General features: G+C 46.0%; 2 protein-coding genes across 10 annotated transcripts in view; one reads left to right on the forward strand and one right to left on the reverse strand.

Annotated features, from left to right (window-relative positions):
* The first annotated feature begins 121 nt into the window (after nucleotides 1-121).
* GOLGA2 (golgin A2) lies at nucleotides 122-19186 on the forward strand. 5 transcript variants are annotated; one of them, XM_083875992.1, is made up of 28 exons: nucleotides 122-201; nucleotides 1431-1553; nucleotides 1915-1995; nucleotides 5348-5482; nucleotides 6089-6132; nucleotides 6257-6320; nucleotides 6778-6837; nucleotides 7290-7370; nucleotides 9096-9134; nucleotides 9644-9706; nucleotides 9945-10038; nucleotides 10719-10825; nucleotides 11328-11386; nucleotides 11602-11743; nucleotides 12765-12854; nucleotides 13018-13125; nucleotides 13222-13309; nucleotides 13810-14156; nucleotides 14985-15098; nucleotides 15375-15599; nucleotides 15820-15919; nucleotides 15999-16078; nucleotides 16647-16800; nucleotides 16941-17008; nucleotides 17291-17393; nucleotides 17622-17728; nucleotides 17887-18055; nucleotides 18163-19186. In XM_083875992.1, the coding sequence occupies exons 1-28, from the start codon at nucleotides 154-156 to the stop codon at nucleotides 18408-18410; spliced, it is 3141 nt and encodes a 1046-aa protein (XP_083732118.1). In that variant the 5' UTR covers nucleotides 122-153; the 3' UTR covers nucleotides 18411-19186. The 5 variants fall into 5 exon arrangements, with proteins under 5 accessions (XP_083732118.1, XP_083732119.1, XP_083732121.1 ...); XM_083875993.1 differs by having other exon boundaries at nucleotides 13813-14156; XM_083875995.1 differs by lacking the exon at nucleotides 7290-7370.
* Nucleotides 19187-20786: 1600 nt separating this feature from the next.
* Nucleotides 20787-25357, reverse strand: part of DNM1 (dynamin 1) — a 65398-nt gene continuing 60827 nt past the window's right edge. For 2 of the 5 annotated variants that reach the window (XM_083875998.1, XM_083875997.1), the window contains exon 20: nucleotides 20787-22869. In XM_083875998.1, the coding sequence (XP_083732124.1) occupies nucleotides 22797-22869 (73 nt within the window). In that variant the 3' untranslated portion in view covers nucleotides 20787-22796. The remainder of the gene's footprint in view (nucleotides 22870-25357) is intronic. The other 3 variants (XM_083876001.1, XM_083875999.1, XM_083876002.1) reach the window with 3 other exon arrangements.

Genomic DNA, 25357 nt, shown 5'->3' on the forward strand with positions numbered 1-25357 from the left:
GGAGGCCGGGCTGTCCCGCCGTGTCACACGGGTGTCCCGGGGGGCCGGGCTGTCCCGCCGTGTCACACGGGTGTCCCGGGGCGGAGCGGGGCCGGCCGGGGCGGAGCCGCCGCCGCTCCCGGCGGGCTGACGTGGCCCGGGCGCGGGGCGGACATGGCGGACGGCAGCAGGCAGAGCCGGTTGGCCGCGGCCAAGAAGAAGGTGAGGGGCCGGGGGTCCGGGCAGGCCGGGACACGACACGACGGAGTGGGGGGCGGCCGCGTACCGCGAGCCCCGCGCGGGCCGGACTCGGGCCGGGCCCAACGCGGCCTCCCCTGAGGGGCGCGGGCTGGGCCGGGCCGCCGCCGCCGCCCCCTCGCTCCGGGCCCGGCCGCGCTGGGGCCCCGGGAGCCCGCGGGTGTCCGGGGCTGCGGCACGGCCTTCTCGGCGGGCGGCCGGGGCCAGGCCGGGCCTGGCTGGCTGCGGTGCTGTGAGGGTTGCCTGGGCTGGTGTGCGGGTGTCGTGTCTCCCCCCACTTCCTCCCCGCTTCCCTCTTTTTTTTTTTTTTTTTTTTTCCCTTGTTTTTTTCCCCTTGTTTTTTCCCCGTATTTTTCCCCTCGGGGCGGCCCTGCTGCTTGGCGTCCCGGCGGGATGCGCTTCTGTGTCAAAGTCACGGGAACGGGAAAGTGTCCTGGAGCAGTTGAGGCTTCCATTTTGAAATCCTACCAATAAAGGGATCCTCCTTCGTCCTCCTCCATCCCCCGGTGCCCTGCCCGGGCTGTGCGGGCCGGGGGTGCCGTTATGTGCACAAACAACTGCCGGGACCGGCCGCTCTGGGGCTCGGGCGTGCGGGAATTGCACAGAAATGCCGGCAGACCTGGCGGGATTCGCCTTACATCTTATCAGACCGCCACTTCCTGGGCCAAGTGGTTGTGATTAAAAATCATTTGTAGATTTATTTTTTTTTTCTCCCCTTAGTTTGTAGTTGTTGCAGTGTCTGCTGTAGGGATTGCAAATGTCCTTCATAAAAGCTTTCACGGAGTGGAAGATTTTACTATCAGGCAGTGCATTTTCACTTTGCATGCAGGATTAATTGCCCTTTATTAGTTTTGTGTTATTGCTCTTACTTATAACCCTAAAAATGCTCCAAACCAGTGCTTACAATCTCCTTTTGCACTATGAAGTATCAAATAATTTCCCAGGAACAGCACTGGCTGTAAACAAAAGTTGAATGTTTACAACTCTTGTCACAAACCCATTGCTTTGGTCTAACTTTAGCCTTCTGTGGGCTTATTTGGATTCCTGTTTTCCCCCCAGACAGATGAATTAATGGAAGAGCATTTCGCTTGGCCTTACACTTGATCTGTATTTTTACCAGTGAAATTGGGTTTTGAGGGGTTATAGAAGGCATATTCTGTTTGGACTTCAGATTATTCTTCTTCTGTTCACAGCTGAAGGAATACCAGCAGAAGAACAGCCCTGGAGCAACTGCAGGAACTAAGAAAAAACGCAAAACTAAAGAAGGCAGCAGACCTGCAACTCCCACCACTGATGACCAGCAGCCTCCAGAGAATGTGAGTGTCTCCTTCTTTCTTTCACATCATTTGCCACCTCCCTGTTCTTTGGTTTTCTGGACAATCTGACGGGAGCTGGAAGAGGTTGTGCTGTGGTAAGAGCTGAGTGGTGCAGGTGCTGTATAAAGTGCGTAGGTGCTGTATGAAGTGTGCTACAGCAGTTGGCAGCTGCCTGTTCTGGAAGGTACAGCTGGTGTCAAAATCTGTCTGACGGTGCCCTGGGTGTGTCCAGAGCTGCTGGCTGAGGCATGTGGTCCTCACCAGCTGGACGAGGCTGGTTCCTTGACTGCCTTGGATTGATGTTTTCTCTCTGCCCTTCTCTGAGCCGTTTCTCTTTCCCCTTTTCTTTCGCCTCCTGTAGATTCAGAACATTCTGAAGGTGCTGGTGTCAGACCTTAACCGCTCCAATGGGGTAGCCATACCCTCATTGGACAAGAGGAAGGTGAGGCAGTGCTCGTGTCCCTCAAAGTCACTCTCTCTCCCTCCTGCATGTTTCGGGTTCTGTTCACACTGAGTTCCATCTATGGGATGGAGCCTTGTCCTCACACCATCCATTGTCAGTTGCTTCAGTTTTGTTGCTGTTTTTTTTAACATGGAGCTCTTTGTTACCATTGCTCGTTAAGTGTTTGTTTCCTTCTGGTTTGTGTCAAAGTTAACACCTCAAAATGTGAGCCTTGTCAGAAAGTCTTTCTTGAGACAGCTGAGCTTGGAGGAAAACAGGAATTTGGGGTGAGGCAATAAACTCAGTTAACAGCTGAGGAAAACTGCACTAGGAAGAGGTAATGTTTCCTCATTCTATATTTCTCCTGCTCTGAATGTCATTGCTTTGTTTTCTGGAGCTTGGTTTCTGAAGAGCATGTTTCTGCTCATCTCCAGCAAACAGCTGCATTGGCTGGTTATTCCAGCCACCCCTTTCATGACAGGCGATGAAGCTGGCACAGGTGATGTACAGTCTGGCAAGTACCAGGGCTGTAAATATGCTTAGGCAGGAAGTCAGACACTTCAAAGGCAGGCATGTACAGGCTTTGGCGTCTTCACATTCCCAAGATCCTGAAAGGGAAAGGGCAGGAGATATGCCAAGAAGCAAGAGAAAGGTGTTCAGAGCATGCATGAGCAAACAGCCTTTTAAAAGTATTTATTTTCAGACAGTCAGTTTATTTAAAATAAGGCCCAAACTGTGATAGGAACTCAGAGAAGTCAACTTTTGTAGCCCAGAACATTCTTCCAGTTTTGTTGTACCAAAGCTCTGATTTTCATTTTCACTTGGATTGTTTTGGTAGCTTATTTCCCTACCATTCTTTCAATGTAGTTGTCATAAAGTAGCTCATTGTTATATTTACTGCATATTCATGAGTCTCCAGCAATAAATATAACTATAGTAATCACATGGACTACCTGACAGATGAAGTGAAACCTGCAAGGTGGAATGGAATTCCCTCTAAATTGCTTTTGTATTCTTTTTTCCTTTTTTTTTTTTTTTTTTTCTTTTGTGTAATGGTATGTCTGACTGGTATGTCTGACACAGCTGGACTGTGTTGTTAGGTCTGTACCAGCAGAACTTGAGTGATGTGAAGACACACTGCCAGCTTTTGGGGTGCTGTATGTGCCTCAGAAAACTTGTGTTGTGACTGAAGTGTCACTGTTGTCCTGGGGACTGTTAATACCTGTAAGCTCAGAGTAGGTTATTGGAGGAGATTTTTTTTTCTCATTGGAGAGTGAGATGAAGATAGGTGGTCCAGTGTTGTTGCTGAGGTGATATTTAGCTTTGCAGTGAAGGCCTACCTGTGTCTAGTCCTGTAGTCCTGTTCTGCAAAGGCAGAATTTATAGTTCAATTAATTCTCGTTTCTCTGGGTTTTTTTCTCTTTTCCTCAGAGATACAGTTTGATCTGATTGGCTATTACAGAATTTTTGGATTGTCGTGCCTGGGGTTTTAGGAATTATTTGAAAACTAATCTTTAACTGCAATATGTAATGAAAGAACAATTTCTCATTCCAGTTGGTGTCTTGTAAAATTCCTGAGTCAGGAAAATGCTGTTTAGAGACTTGATGCTAATTAATAGGGCAGAAAAGCTGATGATTGGGCAGCTGAGCTGCTGCTGCCACTGATGTCTCACGTGAGGCACGGCCCTCCCTTCTCTCTTGCTTCAGCTTTCTTGGCTCTGAAACAGAGGAAAACCAGCAAAGTAGAAGCCTTTGTGTGAAAGCAAATGCATCCTACTACCATGCTAAGCTGAGCAGAATAACTGACTTTTTATTCTGCATTATTGGAATGTCACAATGCATAATTTCTGTATAAGTGTTCTGCTTCTAATGCTTTTTGTTTCCAACAAATTTGATTGTTCAGATAGTTTGGGGGTTTTTGACAGTTCATTACAGAACTGTTCCTTGTGAAGAAAGGAGTTCTTGTGCTTAAGGAACATTACTGGTTTCTGCATCTTGGAAGTTATTAGGCAGAAAGAATGTCCGGTCAGAAGAAATGATCATTTTGAGATGCACTGGGGAATTAATTCCTCCTGTCCCTCTGATGTTTATTTTGATGAGTGTGTGATTGATAAAGGTGAAGTAACCTTTAGCTGGAGGAAGTGAGGGAGTTCCTGACCTTCTTGATAAGCACCTAACACATATTGTTCCTTCAGAGCATCAGCACCGGTCCTGCAAAAAGAAATTTAGAAAATTTTTGTTTTCCCTTTGTAGTCTTCCAACTTACTGCTTTCATTAAATCTCTCTCCAGTGTTGCTGTTTTAACCTTGCTGCTGGATTAGTGAGGGAAGTGCTGAGCAGGTAAACAGGGAATGCCAAGGGAGATTTCTTGGTTCCTTTGAAGTGCCAAGAAGGAAGTCACTGAAGTGAGAGGGAACTCTTCCAGTGGAATAGCAGAGAGCTGCAGTATATTGGTGGGGCTGAATGCTGAGAGATTATCTCATTTATTTTGTTTTGTTTTGTTTTGAAGTGATGACTTACCTTAGCTGGATGATGAAATCAATCAAATTGCTATAAAACACAAGAGCACTGCTGGACCTTCACGGCTCTAGTGCTGTGCAAGGAGATGAAATGGTCCAGTGCAGTGTGGCTGTGTAGAGGGGGCTGTAGATGCCATCCATCCTCCCACAGAGGCTGGATGGGAACCTGCTGTCCAGAAATAATTTTTTGGCGCTTCTCTCTTCTATTTAGATTCTTCTAGTCATGGGATCCATGGCTGCAGCAGGGCCACGGGCACCTGCTCCCAGCCACCCTCCCTGTGGCCTGTTCATAAATGTCCTGTTTCTAAACTGGTGTGTCATGGCATGCCACACATTTCACCGAGTTTTAGACAGAGCACTTGAGTCTGACTAACCCAGTTTTCAAGTAGTCACTCCCCTGTTCTTTTCCATCTTCATTTACATACAATGATCTGTGTTTTCCCCAGGAACACCTTGAAGGTGGTGCTTTTCAAAGTGCAGTGCCATTTGGCTTTGCCCTTGCTTGATTTTTGGCGAATCTTTTGCAGTGAATCTTGTGTGTGAACTTAAGAGTTCGGGTGACGTTATTGCCCTGTGTTAAAAAAGGGAGTTGGATTGTGGGACACTGGTTCTTTATGAAAGGACACACTGTGGGACAGTGTTTGTCTGTGGCTGATGCAGCCACCTCTTTGCTCTGGGGAGAACACAGGTTCCCTTCCATGTGTTTCTTAATGACTGTTCACATCTGTCTGGTTTTCACAGGCAGGACACAAGGTGATGCATTGGTGTGTGTGTGTGTGTGTCTTTGTTCATTTTGCATGAAGGCTGTAATCCTGTCCTGTGTTTTGTGACAGGCATACTTTGACAGTGATGTTGCCACTCGTAGTGCTGAACAGCTTGCTCCCGATGTCCCTGTGCTATCTAACAGCAACAGCCTCCCTAGTTGTGCTTCTGTTCTGCCTGCTCCTGAGAGCATGCAGCTGACACAGGTTTGTGACTTACCATCAATACTGCCATTGAACCATTGAATATTGGCTAGTGATGCCACATTAGTGTGGAGAAAGATGACCTTCATAAATATGACATGACTAGTTCAGGTTTTCTCCTGTTAAAAATACTTCATTCCCCACTCTCCATGCAGTCATCATCTGTCTGTGAGAGCAGAGGGAGTACTAGCACACATGTGTCCCTGTGGCTTCCAAAGCTGTTTTCCTTCCCCTTCTCTCCTATTTCATTAGCAGAAAGTACCCTTAATAAGACAGGTTTCCAGTCCAGTCAGTCTGTATTTCCTTTTACTAATTAAAGATTCAGTTGTAGTTTTTTTCCAGCAAAGTGTTGATTATTCTGATAAAAAGGAACAACAGACATAAAGCCTGATATGCTTCTCTATTCCAGGAAACCCAGACTCACACCACTCAGAAATTATGTGTAAGCCAGGGCTGAGTTGGTGGTTTTAAGTTCATCTTCCTTTGGGAAGCAGTAATTACAGGAGCTGTGGAACTTGAGGCCAGGTGTAATCAAGTCTTACTGATGCATTCATAAACGAGACTCCCATCTTTTACAGGCTTGTAAGTTTTTTATGTTTTAATCCACAGATGAATGAAACTGAGGATCATAAAAATGCTTTGGATGAGAACAGGTGAGTGTCTGTGTTGGCTTTGCAACAGGATCACAACAAATTAAGGTTTTTTCCCTGCCCCAGTGCTCTGCTCATTTGGGCAGCTCTCAGGGAGAGGTTTTCATTGCCAGGTCTTTGTTCCCAGGTCTTTCTCGTCAACAGAGGGTCTGCGTCAGTTGTCTGAACAACTCAATGGCCTGGTTTCCCAGGTACTCCTTTTCATCCATTTGTCCCATTAATTCTCTCAGTGTTTGATGTGGAACTTTAGGCAGACAGCTCAAGGAAACACTCTTCAATCTCAGAGACCTCTGCAGCCATCCTACTAACCAATGTGATACTTAAACATTGAGGAGCAAAAAAAATCCTGGTTTAGGAATGTAAGATTTCAGCAGTAGGAAGAAAAGCAGAGTGCGATGAATGAATTGTATGTATTCATGGAAAGATGTACTCTTGGTTTACTGGAAAAGAATATGAAGTCTGAAGAATTCACATCAGCTTGTCACAGGGGCAGCCAGTGTCTATCCTGAGCCAGAAAAGTGTTTTCTGTGCCTGTGTGTGGTCGTTTGAAGTGACAGGTGCTATGAGGAGTGTTACTGTTATAATGAGATCTTATCTAATAGTGATTTGCCTTGGGGACTAAAACTGACTTACTTGATTTACTTCTAGTCAACATCGTATGTGAATGGAGAAAGTCCTGTTTCTTCCACAAATATTAAGGAAATGGAAGTAAGTTGTTCTCAGTCTGTCATGATTTTGTTTTTCTTATTTGCTGCTGTTGATCACTCATTTGGATTCTGTGCTTACAGCAGTGTTAGTGAGACCTAACTGAATGCACAGGTCACATACATCACTGTGTAGCATCAGCTGGGGCTGTAATTGGGTAGTTGTGATCACAACAGTCAGAGGCAGTTTGGGGACTGGGATAATCTGGCTTCCATGCAACTGCAGTTCTTATTTCTGATTTGCTTTTATGTCAAAATGAAGCCTTAGCAGAAACGGATAAAATAGGTTGACATCCCAGCTGCTTTTGTTCAAACCACAGATTTTGTTTTGTTTGGAGAATCTGATTATATCAAACTGTGATAATGATTTATTTTTCTGTCCTTTTTAATTATTGCTTTTTTCCTTCCCTCCTCTTCTGCTCCTTCCTTTTTCTCCTTTATGCATGTGCCCGTCAGACACGTTACCAGGAGCTGGCAGTAGCCCTGGATTCCAGCAATCTAACTAACAAACAGCTCGTTACAAAGATAGAGGAATTGGTAAGAAACAATCCAGCCAACCAGTTTGACATTGTCTTTGCTGCTCCTCCACGCTCTCTGGGTGTCTGCAAGGTTACGGGTTCCCTCATAGTGCCACAAGGAAGGCTGCTTACACAGCACTTCATATGGAACAAAATGGGCTGCATGGAAAACCTGCGAGAGGATCAAAGCCTAAGGCCTCTTGTGAGTGTGGTGGCTCACCCGAGGAAGCAGAAACAGAGTTTTGTTGCTTCCATTTACGTGTGCTCTCTTGATCTCCTCACACTGTCTCTGGATGATAAGCATCCTCATAAAACAGCTATTTCTGGTCCTGGTCTGAATCCTTGAAATAGAGAATTCTGGTGCTGGCAGCAGTGTGAAAACCTGTTTCGGCAGGTGGTGATGCTGTTCTAAATATATCAGCAGAGTGGGAGCAATAGGTCCAAGAGAGCCTGGGGCTGTTTCCTGATCATATCCTCAGCTTCTCTTGGCACAATGAATGAACTGCTTTGTCCTGTGGCCTGCATGGAGTCCTGCTGCTGCTTTTCAGCCTTCAGCCTTAACATTGCAAGAAATGCAGCTAAGTGGATCTATTCCAGGCTAAAAAGAGCCTTTCTTGTGTGAAATACTTTTCCCCATTTTGTTCCTTTCTAAAACTACACTTTTCCCAAAATTCAGCATTTCCCAGTGTACCCCATTACCTCCTTTTTGTTTCATTTTTGGTTTTGAGTTATTTTTGTTCTGTTCTTTTTCTTTTAGTTGGGCTGCAGAGGTAGAGTGCATTGCCCACCCAGGATTCTCATTGTTTGCCAGCTTTTCTGTTTGTCTGGAACTCTGTAGGGCCTTTGCTGCATTTGTGCTCTTGCCTTTGCTTTTCCTGATTATGTTGTGCGCTGGCATTGCTAAAATCAAAACCTCATCACCTTTCCATCTGCAGTCATGTTTCAAAATGCACTGAGGTAGTAGTGATAATAAAGAAACACCTTGGCAAATATTCAGCATTTGGGAAGAGGAAAAAATACTAATTATGTAGTTACTTAAGAGGCATCTGTGAGAAAACTGCCAGGGGGACAAGAGCAGCAAAGGGCAAACAGGGTTTGGTGGCAGCCTGGGCAGCCTTTATCCCCATCACGCCTACAGATGCACTTTGTGCAGTCACAGCACTCCAGTACTTCACCCATAAGACTGGAATTGGCTGGGACAGAATTATCCCTTTCCTTGCATTTGGCTTCAGCTCTGTCTCATACCACCTTGGTGGGAGCCTGCCATCGTACGTGCAGCTCTGCATGACTTGGCCAGTTGTTAACTGGGATAGAGGTCTAAGGAATCACTTAAAGGAAAGGACTTTTGCTATAGGATTTAGGTATTTATCTTTTATTGAAAGCATTTTTGCTGGTTTTCCTAACACATCAGTTTGACTATGATTAATTGAATGGAGGTGGGATATTGCAAGTTTAAACTGAAGTTGCTGGATGCTCAGATAGGAACATAGAGGGGTTTCAGCAGAGGTATTGGAGGAGAGCTGTGATAATGTACTGGACAATGAAAAACATGTCACGTCTATTAGTGAAGGGAGCCCCAAATCTCTTACTTTTAATAGCTAAAATGAACTTCCTAGTCTTCTACAGAAATGGAAATTCTCATTGCATTAACTGGGCATATATCCTACTTCATCAAAGTGAAAATGTGTTTCAGCAGCATGAGAATATTTTCTCTTAATATTGGTGCATCAATTTTCTTCCATAGAAACAGCAGAACCAAGAAGCAGTGAATCAGCTGGAGAAGGTAAAGTATGTCCTATTTTTGGATAGATACAGAAATAGGTATCTGTTTCTCTGAGGAGTAGAAAACACAATGGATTGTGGCACAAGTGTGCATGATCTTGTCTTGGGTTAGATTCAGTTTTATTTGTAGCATAAGGTTTAATATTTTGACTTTGTGAGTTGGGCCTGACAGGCAGCATTCTTATTTTGTCCAAAGTTAATGTTTAAATGCTCAAGTTGGAGGAGAGCAGTGGGGGCAGGAGGTTACAGTTTCAGTCCTTGCCAGGAGCTTCCATTCCAACACTGCCACGTGTGTGCTGCAGTGATTGCACTGTGCTGTCACTGCTGGTCTGGGATGGAAAAATGATTAAGTAATTCAAATAACAGAAGATTTAAGCGTGTCTTTAAAAATACTGGCATCATTCGGATGGTAGAAATAGTAGCAATTAATTCCTGCTTTTTTAGTTTGATGTAAAACAAGGGTTAAGGATCTGCGTGTCCATGCTGACCAAGCAGTATTTGTTTCTACAGGAAAAGAAGGAGTTTGAACAGAAATTTTCTAAAGAGCAAGCAGCACTGAGGGAACAGTTACAGGTAAAGCAGAGCCTCCCTTACTGTAATATCACCTGACTTGTGCTGTTTTGTGGATTATTGAGCACTCACAGTCCTTATCCTGGAAGGCAGAAGTCCATTCCTTTAGCAAAACTGCGAGTGTCAGCCAGACTGTACTTAACTGCAAGAGCTCTTTACTGAATTGTTCTTTTGTGACAACAGTGGTGTTGCAGTGGCAAGCAAAGAAGTTTTGTGCTGAGCTGATTTTCCTTTTCCAAAGGTTCATATCCAGACTATTGGAATTCTCGTTTCTGAGAAATCTGAGCTGCAGACAGCCCTTGGCCACACTCAGCAAGCTGCACGGCAGAAATCAGGTACGTGACTGTCTCTGCAGCTCAGGCTAGAGGTTGGACTGTGGATGTCAAGTTACAAGCACAACAGTTGCTGGCAGCCAACTCACAGCACTCCCTGACCCCTGTGTGAGCAGCCTCTGGCACTGGCACTGCTGCTGTCATTGTAGCTGTCCCCAGATAGGAGCACGTTGGTCTTATGGCATTTGAAGTTCTTCTGTGCATCACTAAAGCCTTATCAGCTTTGTTGGGCCTGATGACTACCCCAGACTGTTTCTTTCTAATTCTTCTAAAACCTGGTTTCCCTTCTCCACCCTGCCTCCCACACAGCTGTCATGTTAATCTAGGTCTTAGCCGAGCCTTTTATTCTGAACTACATTTGAGCAATTTATTCTAATAGAAAAAAAAAAAAAAAAAAACAAAAAACCAACAAAAACCCAAACAACATACTGTCTATTGTTCCGCAAAGGAAGTTTCATCATCTCCCTCTAAAAGTGAGGCAGGTAGTTACAGAGAGACAGAGAGCTGTGCTCCCAGGGCTGTTAGTGAATCACCTGTAGAGCCAGGAGTGGAGCCAGCTCTGCTGATTTACTAAGTTCTGTGCTGCCTGAAGAGCTTGTTGACAAAGTAGAAAGTGCTGTTCAGCCAGTTCCAAAATGCTCATTGTGATGTAGCCTCAACTGACTGTGCTCTGACTTATCCAGGGGAAGCTGAGAGCCTTGCTGCCCGTTTACATTCATCTCGCCAGCGGGTCTCAGAGCTGGAGCGCACTCTGTCTTCCATCTCCATGCAGCAAAAACAGTCAGAGAAGGTAAGAGACACCTCTGTTCATGCCTAACCTGCAGCTCTGCCTTTGGCTGTTTGCTTATACTGCTGCAAAGTCTGCACTGCCTGCTTGGAGAAGAGGCAGATGTTAACCTTGTTAATTGACCTTTTAAAGCCCTGTATTCCCCACGATCAAGGCAAACTTCATTCAAGTTTCTGTGACTAATCATATGGTCCAGTTGGTGTCGTCAGATCTGGCACCTCATTCATTAGTCTGGCAGCTCCACACAAGAGAGAGACACCTCGTCCCAGACTGTCCATCACACACTTTAGTTTTCTCTTTAATCCAGAAGTTTGCAGAAATACTTGTAGCATCACATTTGAAAAGGCTGAGCAGACTTATTACTGGAAAATTCAGGAGGTTCTAAGCAAACCTTTCCTGAGTTTTTTGTTTTAGCTGATCTGTTGAAGGTGAAATGAAGTATTTTTAATACCTTATTTGTTTGGCTGAAGTCTATAGATGAATCAATCATTTCCTTTTTCTCCAGCATAATAAAGAGTTAGTGAAGGAGCGAGACAACCTGAAACTGGAACTGTACAAACGAAGGTAAGTCCCTTCTGCTTAATTCTGAAGAAGAGCCCCAAAACAACAAGTGGCAAACACCACTGGTGGTGACTTGGGAGGTTGGATATTCAATTAAAAAAAAAAAGTCACTAGATGTGATGTTTCTGTGATTCTAGCTGCCAGGAAGCACTGGTTTGTAGATTTATGACCTGGACATCAGCAGACCCAGAGCCACTTTAATTTTTTGTTTGTTTTAGCAAAAGTAGTGAGGAAATAAAACAGCAGAATTCAGAGCTGTCAGAGAAAGTTCACTCCCTGGTGTCCCAGAACTCAGCTATGAAGTTGGATGTGGAAGATTTGCAGAAGAAATTGGAAATGGCTGAACTGATGATTCAACAGGTGAGGGCAGAGGACACTGATGACACTGACACACTTCTTTCTGAGAGAGGGGGCAAGACTTAACTCTTGGCTTTAAAGGAAGGCATGAAATCTCATCAAGACATCCTCCTAGAAAAAAGCTTTCAGCAAGGCCTCAGGAGAACAGAAAGTTTGTATTCTCTAAGGTGTTGGAGCTGTAAATTGATTGATTGAAGAGCACACATTGATTGAAAAGCAGTGTAACATTAGTCAGCTAAAACTGTTGTCCAATGAGAGAGGGTGAAATGTGGAAATACAGTGAATTTTCTGATTGTATCTGTTCAGGATTTTGGTTATTTAGTTGTGCAGTCTCACTGAGACTGAGCAGCTGAGCAGGGGTGGTGTTTGTACCCACCAGTGGAAGGTGGTGAATTGGACAGTGGCAGCTTGAAGTCAGCTGGGGAAAGAATGCATGGAGCCAGCTGTTAGCAGGTCAGAGAGCAAGCCTGGTGTAACTCTGAGCCTGGGAGAGAAGAAAATGCTCTTTTTTTATTCCTAGACTGTGCCTTAAGTTAACCTTGAAATTAAGCCAACTGTCTCTCTTCTGGGAAAAGTGCTGTGCCTCAGCTGAACGAGCCTTGATGCTCAGTTCACTGACATGCTCCAGACACCGGCTTTAAACTCCTGACGTGTCTGACAGCTTTTAAGGTCACAGCTTTTATATCATTTGATATGGCTGTATAACACAGACTCTGGAAATGCACAAGAATTCTGAGCCAAAGCTTGATAGAATTCTATTTTCTTAATTTTTTAAAAATAGTAAATGTAAAATTGGTAGGGAGGAGCTTCCCACTTCAGCCATTTTTACAGGATTAAAATCTCAGCTTTTTGTTTTTAATCCCCCTATCTTTTGCACACTGAACTTCACTATGAGTTGGAGCACTTTAAAGAACTATAGAAGGTTACAACATAGATCATGTGGCAGGTTTCTCTCAGCAGAAAGGCTGTGCAGGAATTGAGCATTAACATTTTGCCTTAAATTTCTGATTTTTTTTTTTAACAGTTCTCAAGCCAGGGAGGGAGTCTGGATGCAAACCAGCAGCTGCAGATGGCTCTGGAGGAGAAGGCAAGCCTGGAAACCCAGGTAGCTCAGGTAAGAGATTGTATGAAATATGATCCAAATCTTGATGTCTGTAAGGAAACTTTGGGGGCAGAAAAATGTAGTCTGAGTTTTGCACTAACACCGGTTTCTTCAAATTTTATCCTTTAAACCAAATTTATTTAGCCACTACTATGTTTGATTTTGTTTTGAACAGCTCTCAGAGTCACTTCACCAGCTGCAGGCAGAAAGAGATCAGTATGTGGAGAAACTGAGGGAGGAGGGGAGCGTTTGGCAGCAGCGGGTACAGCAGCTCTCTGAGCAGGTAACCCCAGGGGCAGTATCCCAGCTCTGGACAAACACAGGCAGCAGGAAATGCCCCATGAATATTGTTGTAATTTTCATTTGTGTGGCCTTGCAGGTCCACACGATGGCAGAGGAGAAGGAGAAGCACATGGCCAGAATTCAGGAGCTGGAAGAAAATGTTACAGAGCTGTTGAGCACATCAGGTAGGGCTTCCAAAGTGGGGCTATCCCATTGCAGAGTGGGGCTGGATAACTCTGTCCTGCTGTGCAGATGCTTCTGCACAGGAGCTGCAAGTAGGTCTGATGCTGGGAAGGCAGATGAAGACCAGGTGACCCTAAGAACCCTTTTCTCCTGGGAAACAGCAAGTGATCTCCTGCAATGAATGGACCAGCAGCCTGGTTACCTCTGTAGTATTGGCCTGACTCTACTGTCAGCCTCTCTGGCCCAGGAGTTTGGGAAGGCAGGATGCTTCTGCTAGGGCTGTGAGGGAGTCAAAAGCAGACAGCAGGAGGCTATGCTTTGGTTTCAGGTTTGCTCTTTGTTCCTGTCAGTGCTGTGCACTGAGGATTGGATACTGCAGCTGGTGATCCCTTCTGGGTCACAGAGCCCTATGGGCTGGGGTGTGCTTTGTGTATCCAGCAGGGCTGTGTCTCACCCAGCCACTTTCCCTGTGACTGAGCCCCTTCTGATGGCATTTCCTCAGCAGTGAAGCCTATGGATGTCGAGCCTCCCTCCCTGCCGGGGCCCACGGCAGCTGAGCTCAGTCTGCAGGAGGAGATCCAGCGGCTGCAGCAGGAGAAGGAGGAGCTGCATGGGCAGTTCCAGGCCCAGGTGCGTGACAATGAGCAGCTGAGCCACCTCAACAGGGAGCAGGAGGAGCGGCTGCTGGAGCTGGAAAAGACTGTGCAGCGCTACAACGAGGAGGCTGTGGACAGGCAGCAGATCCTGGAGGACATGCAGAGTGACAAGGCCACAATCAGTAGGGCACTGAGTCAGAACCGGGATCTGAAGGAGCAGCTGGCTGAGCTGCAGAATGGCTTTGTCAAACTGGTAGGTCCCTTCTGTGCATCTTTTCCCACTGCTTCCCTCAGTGCTGCAATCCCTTTGTAGCGCAGATGTGAAAAGCTGGCAGCAGCATTATCCATCTCTTATCCTCTGAGACTGTGGCTGCTCCATCCTTTGATATGTACTGCCATACCAGGAGGTTCCCTCCAGTTCCTTACTCCCTCAGGTGCTCTAGCAGATGAATGAATATCTTTGTACAGAACTGCTACTTTTTCCTTCTCATTTCCTGGAACTCAGGCTGTTTCTGTCCCTGGCTATTCCTCCTACCCTTTTACTTGAAAATACCTGTTTTCTGTTCCCTTGTATTTGCCCATGAGGAAGTTCGCAACAGTATTCTCTCCTGCTGCTGTCATTCTTACCCATCCTGGAGCTGAATCCTTACTCTTGCTTTGCTTCTCTCAATTTATCACTTTCCCCTCTGGGGTCCTAGCAGACAGACACATGGTCCAGCTGTTGTTTGTTTTTTTTTCTTTAGTCCTTTTTGAACTCCTTGTTTTTGAATGTCTGTGCCTCTCTTTGGGATATTCATACCACCCATCTGCTTTGGAGCTGACAGGCTGCATGATGTGCCAGGCCTCTTCTTGGCACTGTCCCAGCACTGATTCCCCTGACTCTTTCCTTGCTCTTCTCCCATCTTCTGAACCTTTCTGTAAGTTTTTTACTGTCCTAAACAGTCAATTTATGGCCCTCAGTTACAGTCCAGAAAAACACAAGGGATAGCACCCTGTTGTACTGGGAACTAATGTGGTTTATGGAGAGCCTGTGTCATGGTGGCTGGGGCAGTTTCCTTACACAGTGGTATTTGTCTTGCAGACAAATGAAAACATGGAGGTTACAAGTGCCCTACAGTCAGAGCAACATGTAAAAAAAGAGCTGGCCAAGAAGCTTGGGCAGCTGCAGGAGAACCTGGCAGAGCTCAAGGAGACGGTGAGCACCAGGAGTGGGATGGCAGGGCTGGATTGTGCAAATTGCTGGCAACTTCCCAGACACTGATGGAAGGATGGAAGTGGGTATTGCAAAGATCCAGCTGGGAGCCTTCCCCTGTCATCCGCTGCCTGATGTGGGGGACCAGCATGTGGGGGCAGATGGTGGCTGTCTGCCTGGTTGGTGGCTTTGGGGCAATGTTGACAGTTTGGATCACGTCACACGGATCAGCTTTTCAGGCAGAAAGGGTTTGATGTGGTGGTTTGATCTTGTTCTCAGCTGGAGCTGAAGACACAGGAGGCCCGTGGCCTGCAGGAGCAGCGGGACCAGTGCTACAGCCACCTGCAGCAGTACACCCTGGCCTTCCAGCAGCTCGCTGCCGAGAAGGACGAACTGCACAAGCAGTTCCTGCTTCAGACACAGCTCATGGATCGCCTGCAGCATGAGGAGGTCCAGGGGAAGGTGACAGTGGAAATGCACCTGAAAGAGCTGCAGCAGACAAAGGTAACAGTAAAAAAAGCCAAGTGGAAAGATGGGAGGTAATCGATAAGTGAGAGATTTTGCCAGTCCCTTCCACCCTGGGCTGTTCTGTGATGCTGTGATGACACCCTGTTCCTTACAGATCAGTGGTACCTGTCTGGAGCTAAAGTGCTGCTGTCTGAAGATGGAGTGACTGCAGTGTGGTTTGTGTAGGTTTTTGTGATTGTCTGCTTTTCTCTTGCAGGAAAGTCTAGAAGCTGTAGCCAAGGAAAACAAAGAGCTGCAGGCCCAGATCAGTCAGCTGGCAGCAGAAATGGACGGCAGGACTTTGCACCAACTGGAGGGTGAGTGGTTGCATCAGGGAGGAGGCAGAGCTGGGTTCTCTGCAGCATTGCCTCCTTGTTCACCTTCCTTCTTTTACAGAAGGCGATGAAGCAATGACTGAAGAAATCCAAAAGCCTTCTCTTGTGATCCCAGAGAAGTTTGAAAGCCATGAAGAAATGGTGAGTCTTAATGGGTAGAAAAGCCTTTGGTTTTATTTCTAAATAAGTATCTAGAAAAGGAAACCGGTTAAATTGCAGAGAGGTTTATCAGCTGTTATCCTGCCAGCTGAGTGCAGTCATGAGGGAAATGCAGCAGTTCCTTGTGCAGCAGCAAAGCCAAGACTTCTGCAGCATCCTTACAAAACAGGCTGGAAGTCTGGCAGTGGTTTCCTTACGGTGACAACTCAGCTGGCAGAGCAGCCCTTTAATGGGGCTTTGATGATGATGTTCACTTTAGTTTGGAAGGCAACTTGGAAATGGTGTCAAATATCTACAAGATTTATCTGCAAGTACAGTCATAATACTGCAGTCAAATAGCTCTCAAGGGACCCAGTTTTTAACCTGCACTAATTGGGAATGAGAAGAGGCAGTAGCAGCTGCCTGGCTCAGTTCCAGAGCAGTCACACAGGTCTTTGGTTTTGCACCCATAAATAAAATGTGGTAAACTGTTACTCCATCCTGAGATGGACCACAGATCCTGCTGAACAGAGGGGAAGCACTAATGTCCACATTCTGAAATTCTTCTTAGGTCACTTTCGTGACCTCTGCCATGTCCCAAGTGGAACAGGAGCGAGAAGATCTGAGGAAGCAGCTGGCTGCTCAGAAGCAGCAGTGTAGAACCCTCCTGCAGCAAATCACAGCTCTTAGGCAGGAGCAGCAACATCATGTCACACTGGATGGAGGTAAAGTCTCTGCACAGTTTGGGGACAGTGTGACCATGAGGTGCTGGGCCAGCTGGCCATGGCTGCTCTGAGACAGACCCCTGGGTCTGTCAGTGCATCTTGCCCCAGGAGAAACTGTAAATTGCACACATCCCTTCCAGGCTCCATTATGGATACTGTTCCCGTGGAGGTTCACGAGGCTTTGAAATCTGCCATGGATAAGCTACAGGTAAGCAAAAGCATCTCATGTTGTTTCAGCCCTACTGTTCTGCTCAGCCAGACTGGGATCCAGTGTCAGATAAACACAACGCAAGCACATTGTAGGGGAGTAAGCAGCAGATGTTCCATAAAAAGATGCTCCACCCTAAAAAGCTTGCTCATGCTTGGTTGTAAAGGAGCAGCATTTGTTCCCCAGGCTCAGACCAGAGTCACAGGGGTGTTATCTTTAGCATGGGTGTTGTCTGTACATGAACAGCCCAGGTGACTGACCCCACTGTGTGTGTGTGTGCAGTTGCGTTTCACAGAGCTGATGCATGAGAAGGCTGATCTGAAGGAGCGTCTGGAGGAGCTGGAGCACCGCTGCATCCAGCTTTCTGGGGAGACTGACACCATTGGTATGTTTAGGCAGCACCAGCACAGGCTAGAGCTTGCTCAGTGCCTTATTTATGTGGGGAGCAGAAGGTCCCCAAAAAGCTTTTGGAGCTGGAGCCCTCAATCTACAAAGCCCTCCACATCTCCTGCTGTGTAACTGGGCTAGGTCTCCACTCCAGGGCTGGATTTCCTCACTATAAGGCTTGTACCCCAATCTTCCAGACACTCCTGAGGCTTCTCTTGTGTTCCAGGGGAGTACATTGCACTGTACCAGAGTCAAAGGGCTATCCTCAAACAGCGGCACCAGGAGAAGGAGGAGTACATCAGCAGGTTGGCTCAGGATAAGGAAGAGATGAAGGCAAGGACTCTTTTCTGTGCTACTACTCCAAGCAGGGTGGCCCTGGGGAGGGCAAACCTTTGTGTGTTCATTTGCTAATTCTGCAACAGGAGTAGGACTGCAAACCGCAGTGGTGTTTTTGTGTGCATGTTTCATGGGCTTTCCTTTACTTTGTACAGATGAAACTACTGGAACTGCAGGACTTAGTGATGCGCCTGGTCAGGGAAAGAAATGAATGGTACAGCAAGTATGTAGCAGCTGCTCAGAACCCAGAGCTGTTGGCAAGCCAGACTGAAGGTGTGCTTCCAGCAGAGAGGCGCACTGAGCTGAACGCCACCGATGGAGCAGGTGAGCTGCAGCCAGGACGAGCTCTGTGCAGGGGGAGCAGCCCCTGCTCTTAGCCTTGTGTGTGGATGGGAGGAGTTACCTGCCTGCCTTGTCTGTGCTCCTTGCAGGGTTACGAGAGGTGAATCTGTCAGATGAAGCGGAACAAGAGGCTGCTGTTCATCAATCCGGTTTCCCCCCTGCTGACAATAAAGCTACTCAGCCAAACCAAGAGGACCCCACGGCAAAGCAAATAATGCAGCTTCTCAGAGAAATCCAGAACCCTCAGGAGAGGCTGGGCTCCCTGCTGGAAAACCCATGCATTCCCTTCTTCTACCGTGCGGATGAGAATGATGAGGTCAAAATCATGGTAGTTTAAGTGGTGCTGTATCTTACTGACAGATTTCTGTGGGCCTGAAAGGACTTGATGGACTTGTATGTGCCCACACCTCTGCTCAGTGCCCTTGGTGAGAACAGGTTCCTAAAGACATCAGTAAAGAGAGATTATATCAGATGGAATTCAAGCATCAGACCTCATCTTTTCTCTTTTCTCTGTTACTTGGTGTGCTTGGAGTACAGGCAGACTCTTAACTCATCCTGGGAGGCAGCTGGTGCTGCTGCATCACCTAGGCCAGGCCCAGACTGAGGGCAAAGGGAGTCCATGACTTTTGGCAAAATGACTTAATCCCTTGTCCCAGACTCTGCTGCCACAGGAGCTTCACACGGTTCTGATCCATCACTCATGCCTGTCATCGGCCCAGTTCCTTCCAGGGCTCCCAAAGTAACTAACTGTTCTGGTAATGGACTCTTTGGACTCTCAACAGGTTGGGTTTGTTTTCATACTACGTATCCTCAACTCCCCCTTCCTGCTGCAGCCCTGCCTCTTGCACCTGTATTTCAGAACAGGCCCCCAGCAAGCGGCCCCTGGGCAGCACAGTCTGTTCTCATTGCCAGGGGAAGGGACCCATGGGAGCCTTGAGGGGTCTTTTGGTTACTTGATAAAGCTTTATGTGATTCTTGGGAGTGGGGTGGAAATGTAACTGCACTTTGAAGGATGATGTGTTTCACTTGTATGTGTCTGAAGGTTTTATTTATTTTAAGAAATGGGAGAAATAAGTAAAAGGATACCACTTAATAAACATGCTTCGTTTTGAATTTCTGGACTTCAGAGGGTCTAGTTCTCCATCCCTGAACTTTCCTTTTCTCCCATTTTGGGAAGGATTGCAGGAGATGAGTGGAAACCAAGATCCCATGGCCCATGTTTAAGGTCATACAGCAGCAAGTGTGGTTGTACCTGGCCCTGCCTTGAAGCCATAGCCCTGATTCTAAGGATAAAATAGAACATGGAAGGAAGAGAGTACTCCCTGAAACAGCAGCAAAACAAATCTGGGTGTGGAAGTTTATGCCATGTGAACTGCATGTGGATATCCTGCAACTGAATCTGCCTTCAGTCAAGAACTGCCTGCTCTTAGGATGGGTGGTGTCAACAGTGGAGTGTTGAGGGAAACCACAGGAGAGGTTAAAGGGGCGTGATCATTGGAGCTGTGTGGTCAAACTCAGGAGTTTGGGCTGCTGCCTGAAGCAGTATCGGCTGCCACCCTGTAACCTGCTGAGATACAAGAAGCAAGCACAGGAGCACAGATTTGTGTCTGTTCAACAGGAGAGATGGTTAATTTCTTCATGTCCAAGTTGGTGAAGCTTTACAGCAGCACAGCAGATCATGTGTGGGTTGATTTTTTAATGGTTCATGTCTTGCTATTTTCAAATACAAGGGAAAATAGGGACACACAGCACAATCAGTGCTTTCCTGTGAGCCCCCAGGGGAAGCTGGTTTTTGAACTCCTTTCATTTAAATGGCACAAGTGGTGTCACTCTCCTCAGCACAAGTGATTAGGCTCCCCAGGGCATGGGGTATGTACATTCTGTATCTGTGTAAAATAGTGTATATTCCCTGAAGAGAGACTAAGCCTGTTCAGTGTTTACAGCTGCTCAGGCTATTCATAAATCTGTATCATAACTAACAGGGGAAGGGCTGTGATTTAAGACAGAGTATTATTGCAAAAGGAAGAAATTTAGTTATTAGGTGTTCACTCTAGACCTGTGAAGGAGACAAGACCAGTGAAGCAAGTCTGTGGTCTGTTGCAGAGGTGACTTAATCCTGTTACAAATTTGCTTTCTGAATAAACTTATTCAGAGGGGCACTGACTAGAGGTATTTCTTCTGCCTAGACCACCTTGAAATTTGGCCAGAAAAAGAGAATTCTTTATTGAAGCACCTGCCCTGACAGTGATGCCATTTTCACTGAGCTTTCATGAATGTTTTCTGTACAGACTGCTGGCAAACTTGAGGGGTGGCTCTTGGCTAGCATTTCATATCCAGACCCCAGCTTCAGATTCATTTTTTACCCTGACCCCTTTCAGGATTATGAACTCACCTTTACTTAACAGCCACTTGCTGTATTCCATAAGCAGTATAGGCAGAAATCCCTTTTAAGAAGCAATTTGCGTGCAAACTCCCACCTTCTGTATGCCCCAACTCTGAAGCACCTCCACACAATTCCTTCTGCACAGGGATTTACCTTTCTGCACCTGACAAGCTGTTTCACTCTACTGCAGCTCCTGGACACTCAATGCCTATGCAGATCTGCTCCACCTTCCCTATCAGTGACAGCCGCTGATTGCATGTACAGCTTTGAAAAGATCAGGTTATAATGAAACACAGCTTGAAAACCACCCAGAGAAAAAGCAAGAGAAAGAGAGATGGTTTTATTCTAGTCATGGAGACCTTCATTATACAGAAATGAGAGTTTATTTCATCCAATAAACAAGAGTGACAGGTAGATCACAAACTGCATCACAGCTACTACCAGCACTGAGACAGTTCACCCACAAGTCTGGGGTAATACAATAACCCAACTGCACACAGCAGAGAATTTAACAATCAGCTCAAAAACTCAACATTGGGATTTGGTTAACTTTTTGGATGTGTGTGTATATATATATGTATATAGATATTCTTTTCCTACTTAAGTATTTCCTAAAATTCACATGGAAGCACAAATGGCTTTTAACACCTGGACATATATAGATTTTTCATCTTATATATATATTTATAGATATTTATAACAGTAAAGATATGTTTCTCATTACTACAATATACTTGTTTAACTCCTTTAAGCAGCTGGGAAGAATAAAACAGAACAAACAAACAAACAAAAAAAAAACCCCAAACAAAAAACCCAAAAAACAGTTTCACTACAATCACATCTGATCTGTGTGTGTCACAAATTACAAACAAAACAAGCCATGTGTGAGATTGGAGTCAGACCATTCCAGGACAGAACAGCTAAGAGGCAGGCAAAGAGTCTCAGAGCAGGCCTACATGTCAAATGGTGGTTTTGGGCTCTCCGGGCGGGCGGGACTGGCCTTACCCGGCCGGCTGGAGGTTAAAGACAAGAAAAACAAAGAAAAAGGGAAAGGGAAGGAGAAGGGGGAGAAGTAGTAAAACAATAGTTAAAATACAGAAAGGAACTGGCATCAGAACAATAGAGGATCCACAAGAGAAATTAAGAGTAATAGCACTGAAATGAGAGAACTGCGACAGGAATCAGGCCTGGAGGACAGCCTGCAACACAGGTTCATTTAGCGCTGGTAGAGACATGACATCTGAGATGTACAGGGTTGATATATTTTTTTAATTCTCAAGTAGGTTTTTTTTTCTTTTTTTTTTTTTTTTTTTTAAATACATGTAGCATGAAAATAAAAACCAAACCTTAAGATGAGTTGTGATCAACAACGGTTATTACAAGTTTCCCCAAACACGTACCATCCACATGCAAGAAAAGGCTACGGAAGAAGTCACCACAGTACCCCAAAAACACTGAAAGATGTGCTTAGTTCAAAGCAGAAATATTTTCAACAAAACACCACACAGCAAACTCCCTGAAACATTTGGCTGTCCGTTTTGCGAGGGGGGAGCAGCGTGTCTATTCCCCTCGCCCTGCTGGGTTCAGGAAAGTCAGCCAAAAATGGTGATGCAAGACAACTGCTGGCAGGAGCCAGTGTGTCCCCAGTAGGAATGGCCCGGCTCCAGGAGCCGAGTGTGAGCAGGTCCATGAGCTCCCTGCACGCTGAGGTGTGTGCGCTATCTCAGACTTCACTCTGGCAGGACTGGGCTGATCCATTGATTCCCCCCCTTCACTGATCTCCCTGCCTCACTTTGATATGAAGTTGATTGCACTGTTCCCAACATAAAATTTTTGCACCTTAGAAGTCAAGCTAATACACAGGGCATTTAATTTGTTCCTAACAGGTGTCATGTGTTTTGACAGCATATTTTTGCTAAGCCACGCTTTTGTCTTACACTACAAGGAAAGAAAACAGCTAGAGCTCAGTCCTGGGTGCTACAGCTAACTGGTGCAGGCAGGACACTTATCCAGGCTAGACTAGGCAGAGGGAATTACTGGACGGACAGCCACCACCTGGACCTAAGGATGTCCCTGTGGCTGATCTCTCCAAGGAGTCTGTGTACTTCAGGAATCCATGCCACTGAATGAAGGCTACTCTATGCTCACAAAGCAATACAGGACGCACGAGCGAAGACGAAGAGCTCAATCACTAGGCTAGAGTTTTACGACACACCGGGGAGGGGTGGTGGGAGGCAGGGATGTGGGATGGATGAGAGGAGTGACTGTGGCTGTGGAAGGGAGGGTGGAATGGGGAAGCCACCAGCACGGCACTCGTCGCCAGCTGTCTACAGCCTCAATTTATAAATCTAAGAGGGACGGTTCAGCCGGTCGAATTATGGTAGGTCGAGTAGGTGAGGCGGGGCCCCTTCTGCTGTGAAAAAGCAGGAAACAAAAACAAGAGAACACACACTGTGGTTAGCACAGCAATTGCAGTCACAACCACACATGCTTCTCCACTTTGCCTGAGCCAGCAAAAGAATCCAACCTGAGGCACAAACCTCCAGAATGCAGCCCCACAAAGGAGACTCAGGTTTCTACTCAGCCTCGCACTGGCCCTTCTGCACAGCACAGATCACCAGTAGAGCAATCCCCTGGAGTGCCAGTTTTGCTTCCCTCTCAAATTTGGAAGTGCAGAGATTTACTGCCAGTAAGTGCCCTGGCTGTGGAATGAGTGGAGAAGCATGGACAACAGTGAGCTCCTGTATCAAGCACATGACAGTCACACAGCATGGATGGGGTCCTCTGAGATGCGCTGCTGCCAGAGGCTCTTGGCTGGTTTGGAGGAGCACCTTCTTCCCCTGCTCTCAAAGCCTCAGATTCCCTATTCTGACATGAGACTGATCTTGGATGTCAGGGGCAAGCTCACACCTTTAACTTTTCTGTTGCAGAGGAAATGCAGCTTCTACTTCAATAAAAGGAAGTTTGGCTACTCCTACTCCACTCTGTTCCAACACTTTTGCTGATACATTAGCTACTTAAACTTAAGTGTTGGCCCTCTTCATGGATTAAGTGTTCTAGAATTTCCTTCCTGTAAGGGACTGGGGGATAAAAACGCTGCAACAAAAACATACAAGACAACACCCCTAACATGGCTCTCAGCTCGTTACCTGAAATATCACTTCAGTCTCAGACTGCAGGCTGTAAGAAGGCTGTAAGTTCTCTAAGACTGAGTCCAATCTGTGTTTTTTCTTTAAAACATGCTCCCTACAGTCTCTGTGACCTCAACTGCATTTTACTGATGCTTCTTTCGTTAAGATAAATAAATTGTTCAGTACCAAGCCAGAGTAGCTTTAAGGTCCAAACTGCCTGAAATGCAAAGAGCAAAGCCAACAGTCATGTAGACTAAATAGAGGAGAAGCCATTGCACTGATCATACAGGACCAGGTCTCACAGAATTAATGCTTCAAAAATTCCACACTGACAACATTTATATTACAGAAAATCAACTCACTGCTAGGAATGAAGGCCCTCTCCTGACACAGGGGCTGAAGGGAGGGAGAGGATATTTGTACCAGTAGTCTATAATCACACTGGCACTAGAGGAGTTACACTCCTATAAACTGGGGCAAGTTCCCTCATTTAGCAAATAAACCAGAGCATCGCTCCAGTCCTGTTTATTAAACCTCAGCAGAACTTACTGCTCCAGATCTATTAAACCTCATAACATGTGGGATCTGTCCATTATCTCTAATGGTGCTTACACTGTAAATGCAGCCACACCAACCCTTTGGTGGCTTCTACTGTCATTGGAACAGCTACAGCACCTGAATTAAAACCTTACAGAATTGAGGTCAACATTTTAGTGAGATGCATCATCACATGTTAGAAGGCATTTTTTTGAGAAGGTTAAAGGACTGTTTGCATTTCAGGAGTTTGCAGAGGTTGTGCTAAAAGCCTCTGAGGGTTCACATAAAAAGGATGCTTGAAGCCACCAGAGTATGTAAAGTGTTCTGGCAGGAGTGGCCACTTGACCCTAGCAGAATAAATAGGGCTGAAAGGAGCACAAGTAATTCACAGGTGGATGGGCTGCTTTTTTTGTAATGTACTATGATTAATTTTTGCAGACTTATTTCTCTCAGCATCCAAAGCATTTTAGGGTGTGGGGCTGTCACTTTTTAAACTTGTAGGCTGTTTCTGTTGAGGTTTTCCAGAGATGCTTGCAGAATCTGCCTGGTAAGTTTAGTAAAAAGCTGAAAACTGTTTCCCAGCACTAAAAGGAACAGAGAAGTCTCTCAGGCAACATCTACCCCCAAAACTCTGCTTCAGTCTGACTACATTGCTAGCCAAGCCTTTTTATATCACTGAAAAGTTACTTTTCTCTGTCAGGACAAGGAACAAAGTTTTGCTCACCGGGAAGCCTGTGGCTGTCTCCAGTACATGAGAAGGAAGACCTGAGCCCTGGCAGGAGCCCAGGGAGATGAGTTACAGTGACTGTCACATCCTTTGAAGTTGGTCTTCCAGGCCATACCCAGGGAGAACACTGAGCTAATCCTATCTAAGAACCACTGAGCTAAAAGGGAGTTCTGTTGATAAAGATCTAACAGAGGTGGGAAAATATTATGTTTATTCCCTTGTACTGCAAAAGGTTTTGGGTGTAATTTTTTTGACCATTTGAGTTTTTTGGGTTTTTTAAAAAATTTTTATTTCCTTGGTGCTCTTTATGCCAGATTAAAAACAGAATGCCCCATAACAGCGAGTCCCAGAATGGGGAACAGACAACAGCAAGGCTCCTTCCCAAGGTTGTTCACCCAGGATGCATGTTTCCAGGGCTGTCAGGGATGTCTGCAGTAGGCAGAATATTGGAGGAAACTGCTGATTGCTCTAACACCTCTGCAGTGCGTCATCAATGAGGAGGGTTG

The sequence above is a fragment of the Zosterops lateralis genome, assembly GCF_965231275.1.
Source record: "Zosterops lateralis genome assembly, chromosome: 20".
Classification (NCBI taxonomy): Eukaryota; Metazoa; Chordata; class Aves; order Passeriformes; family Zosteropidae; genus Zosterops; species Zosterops lateralis.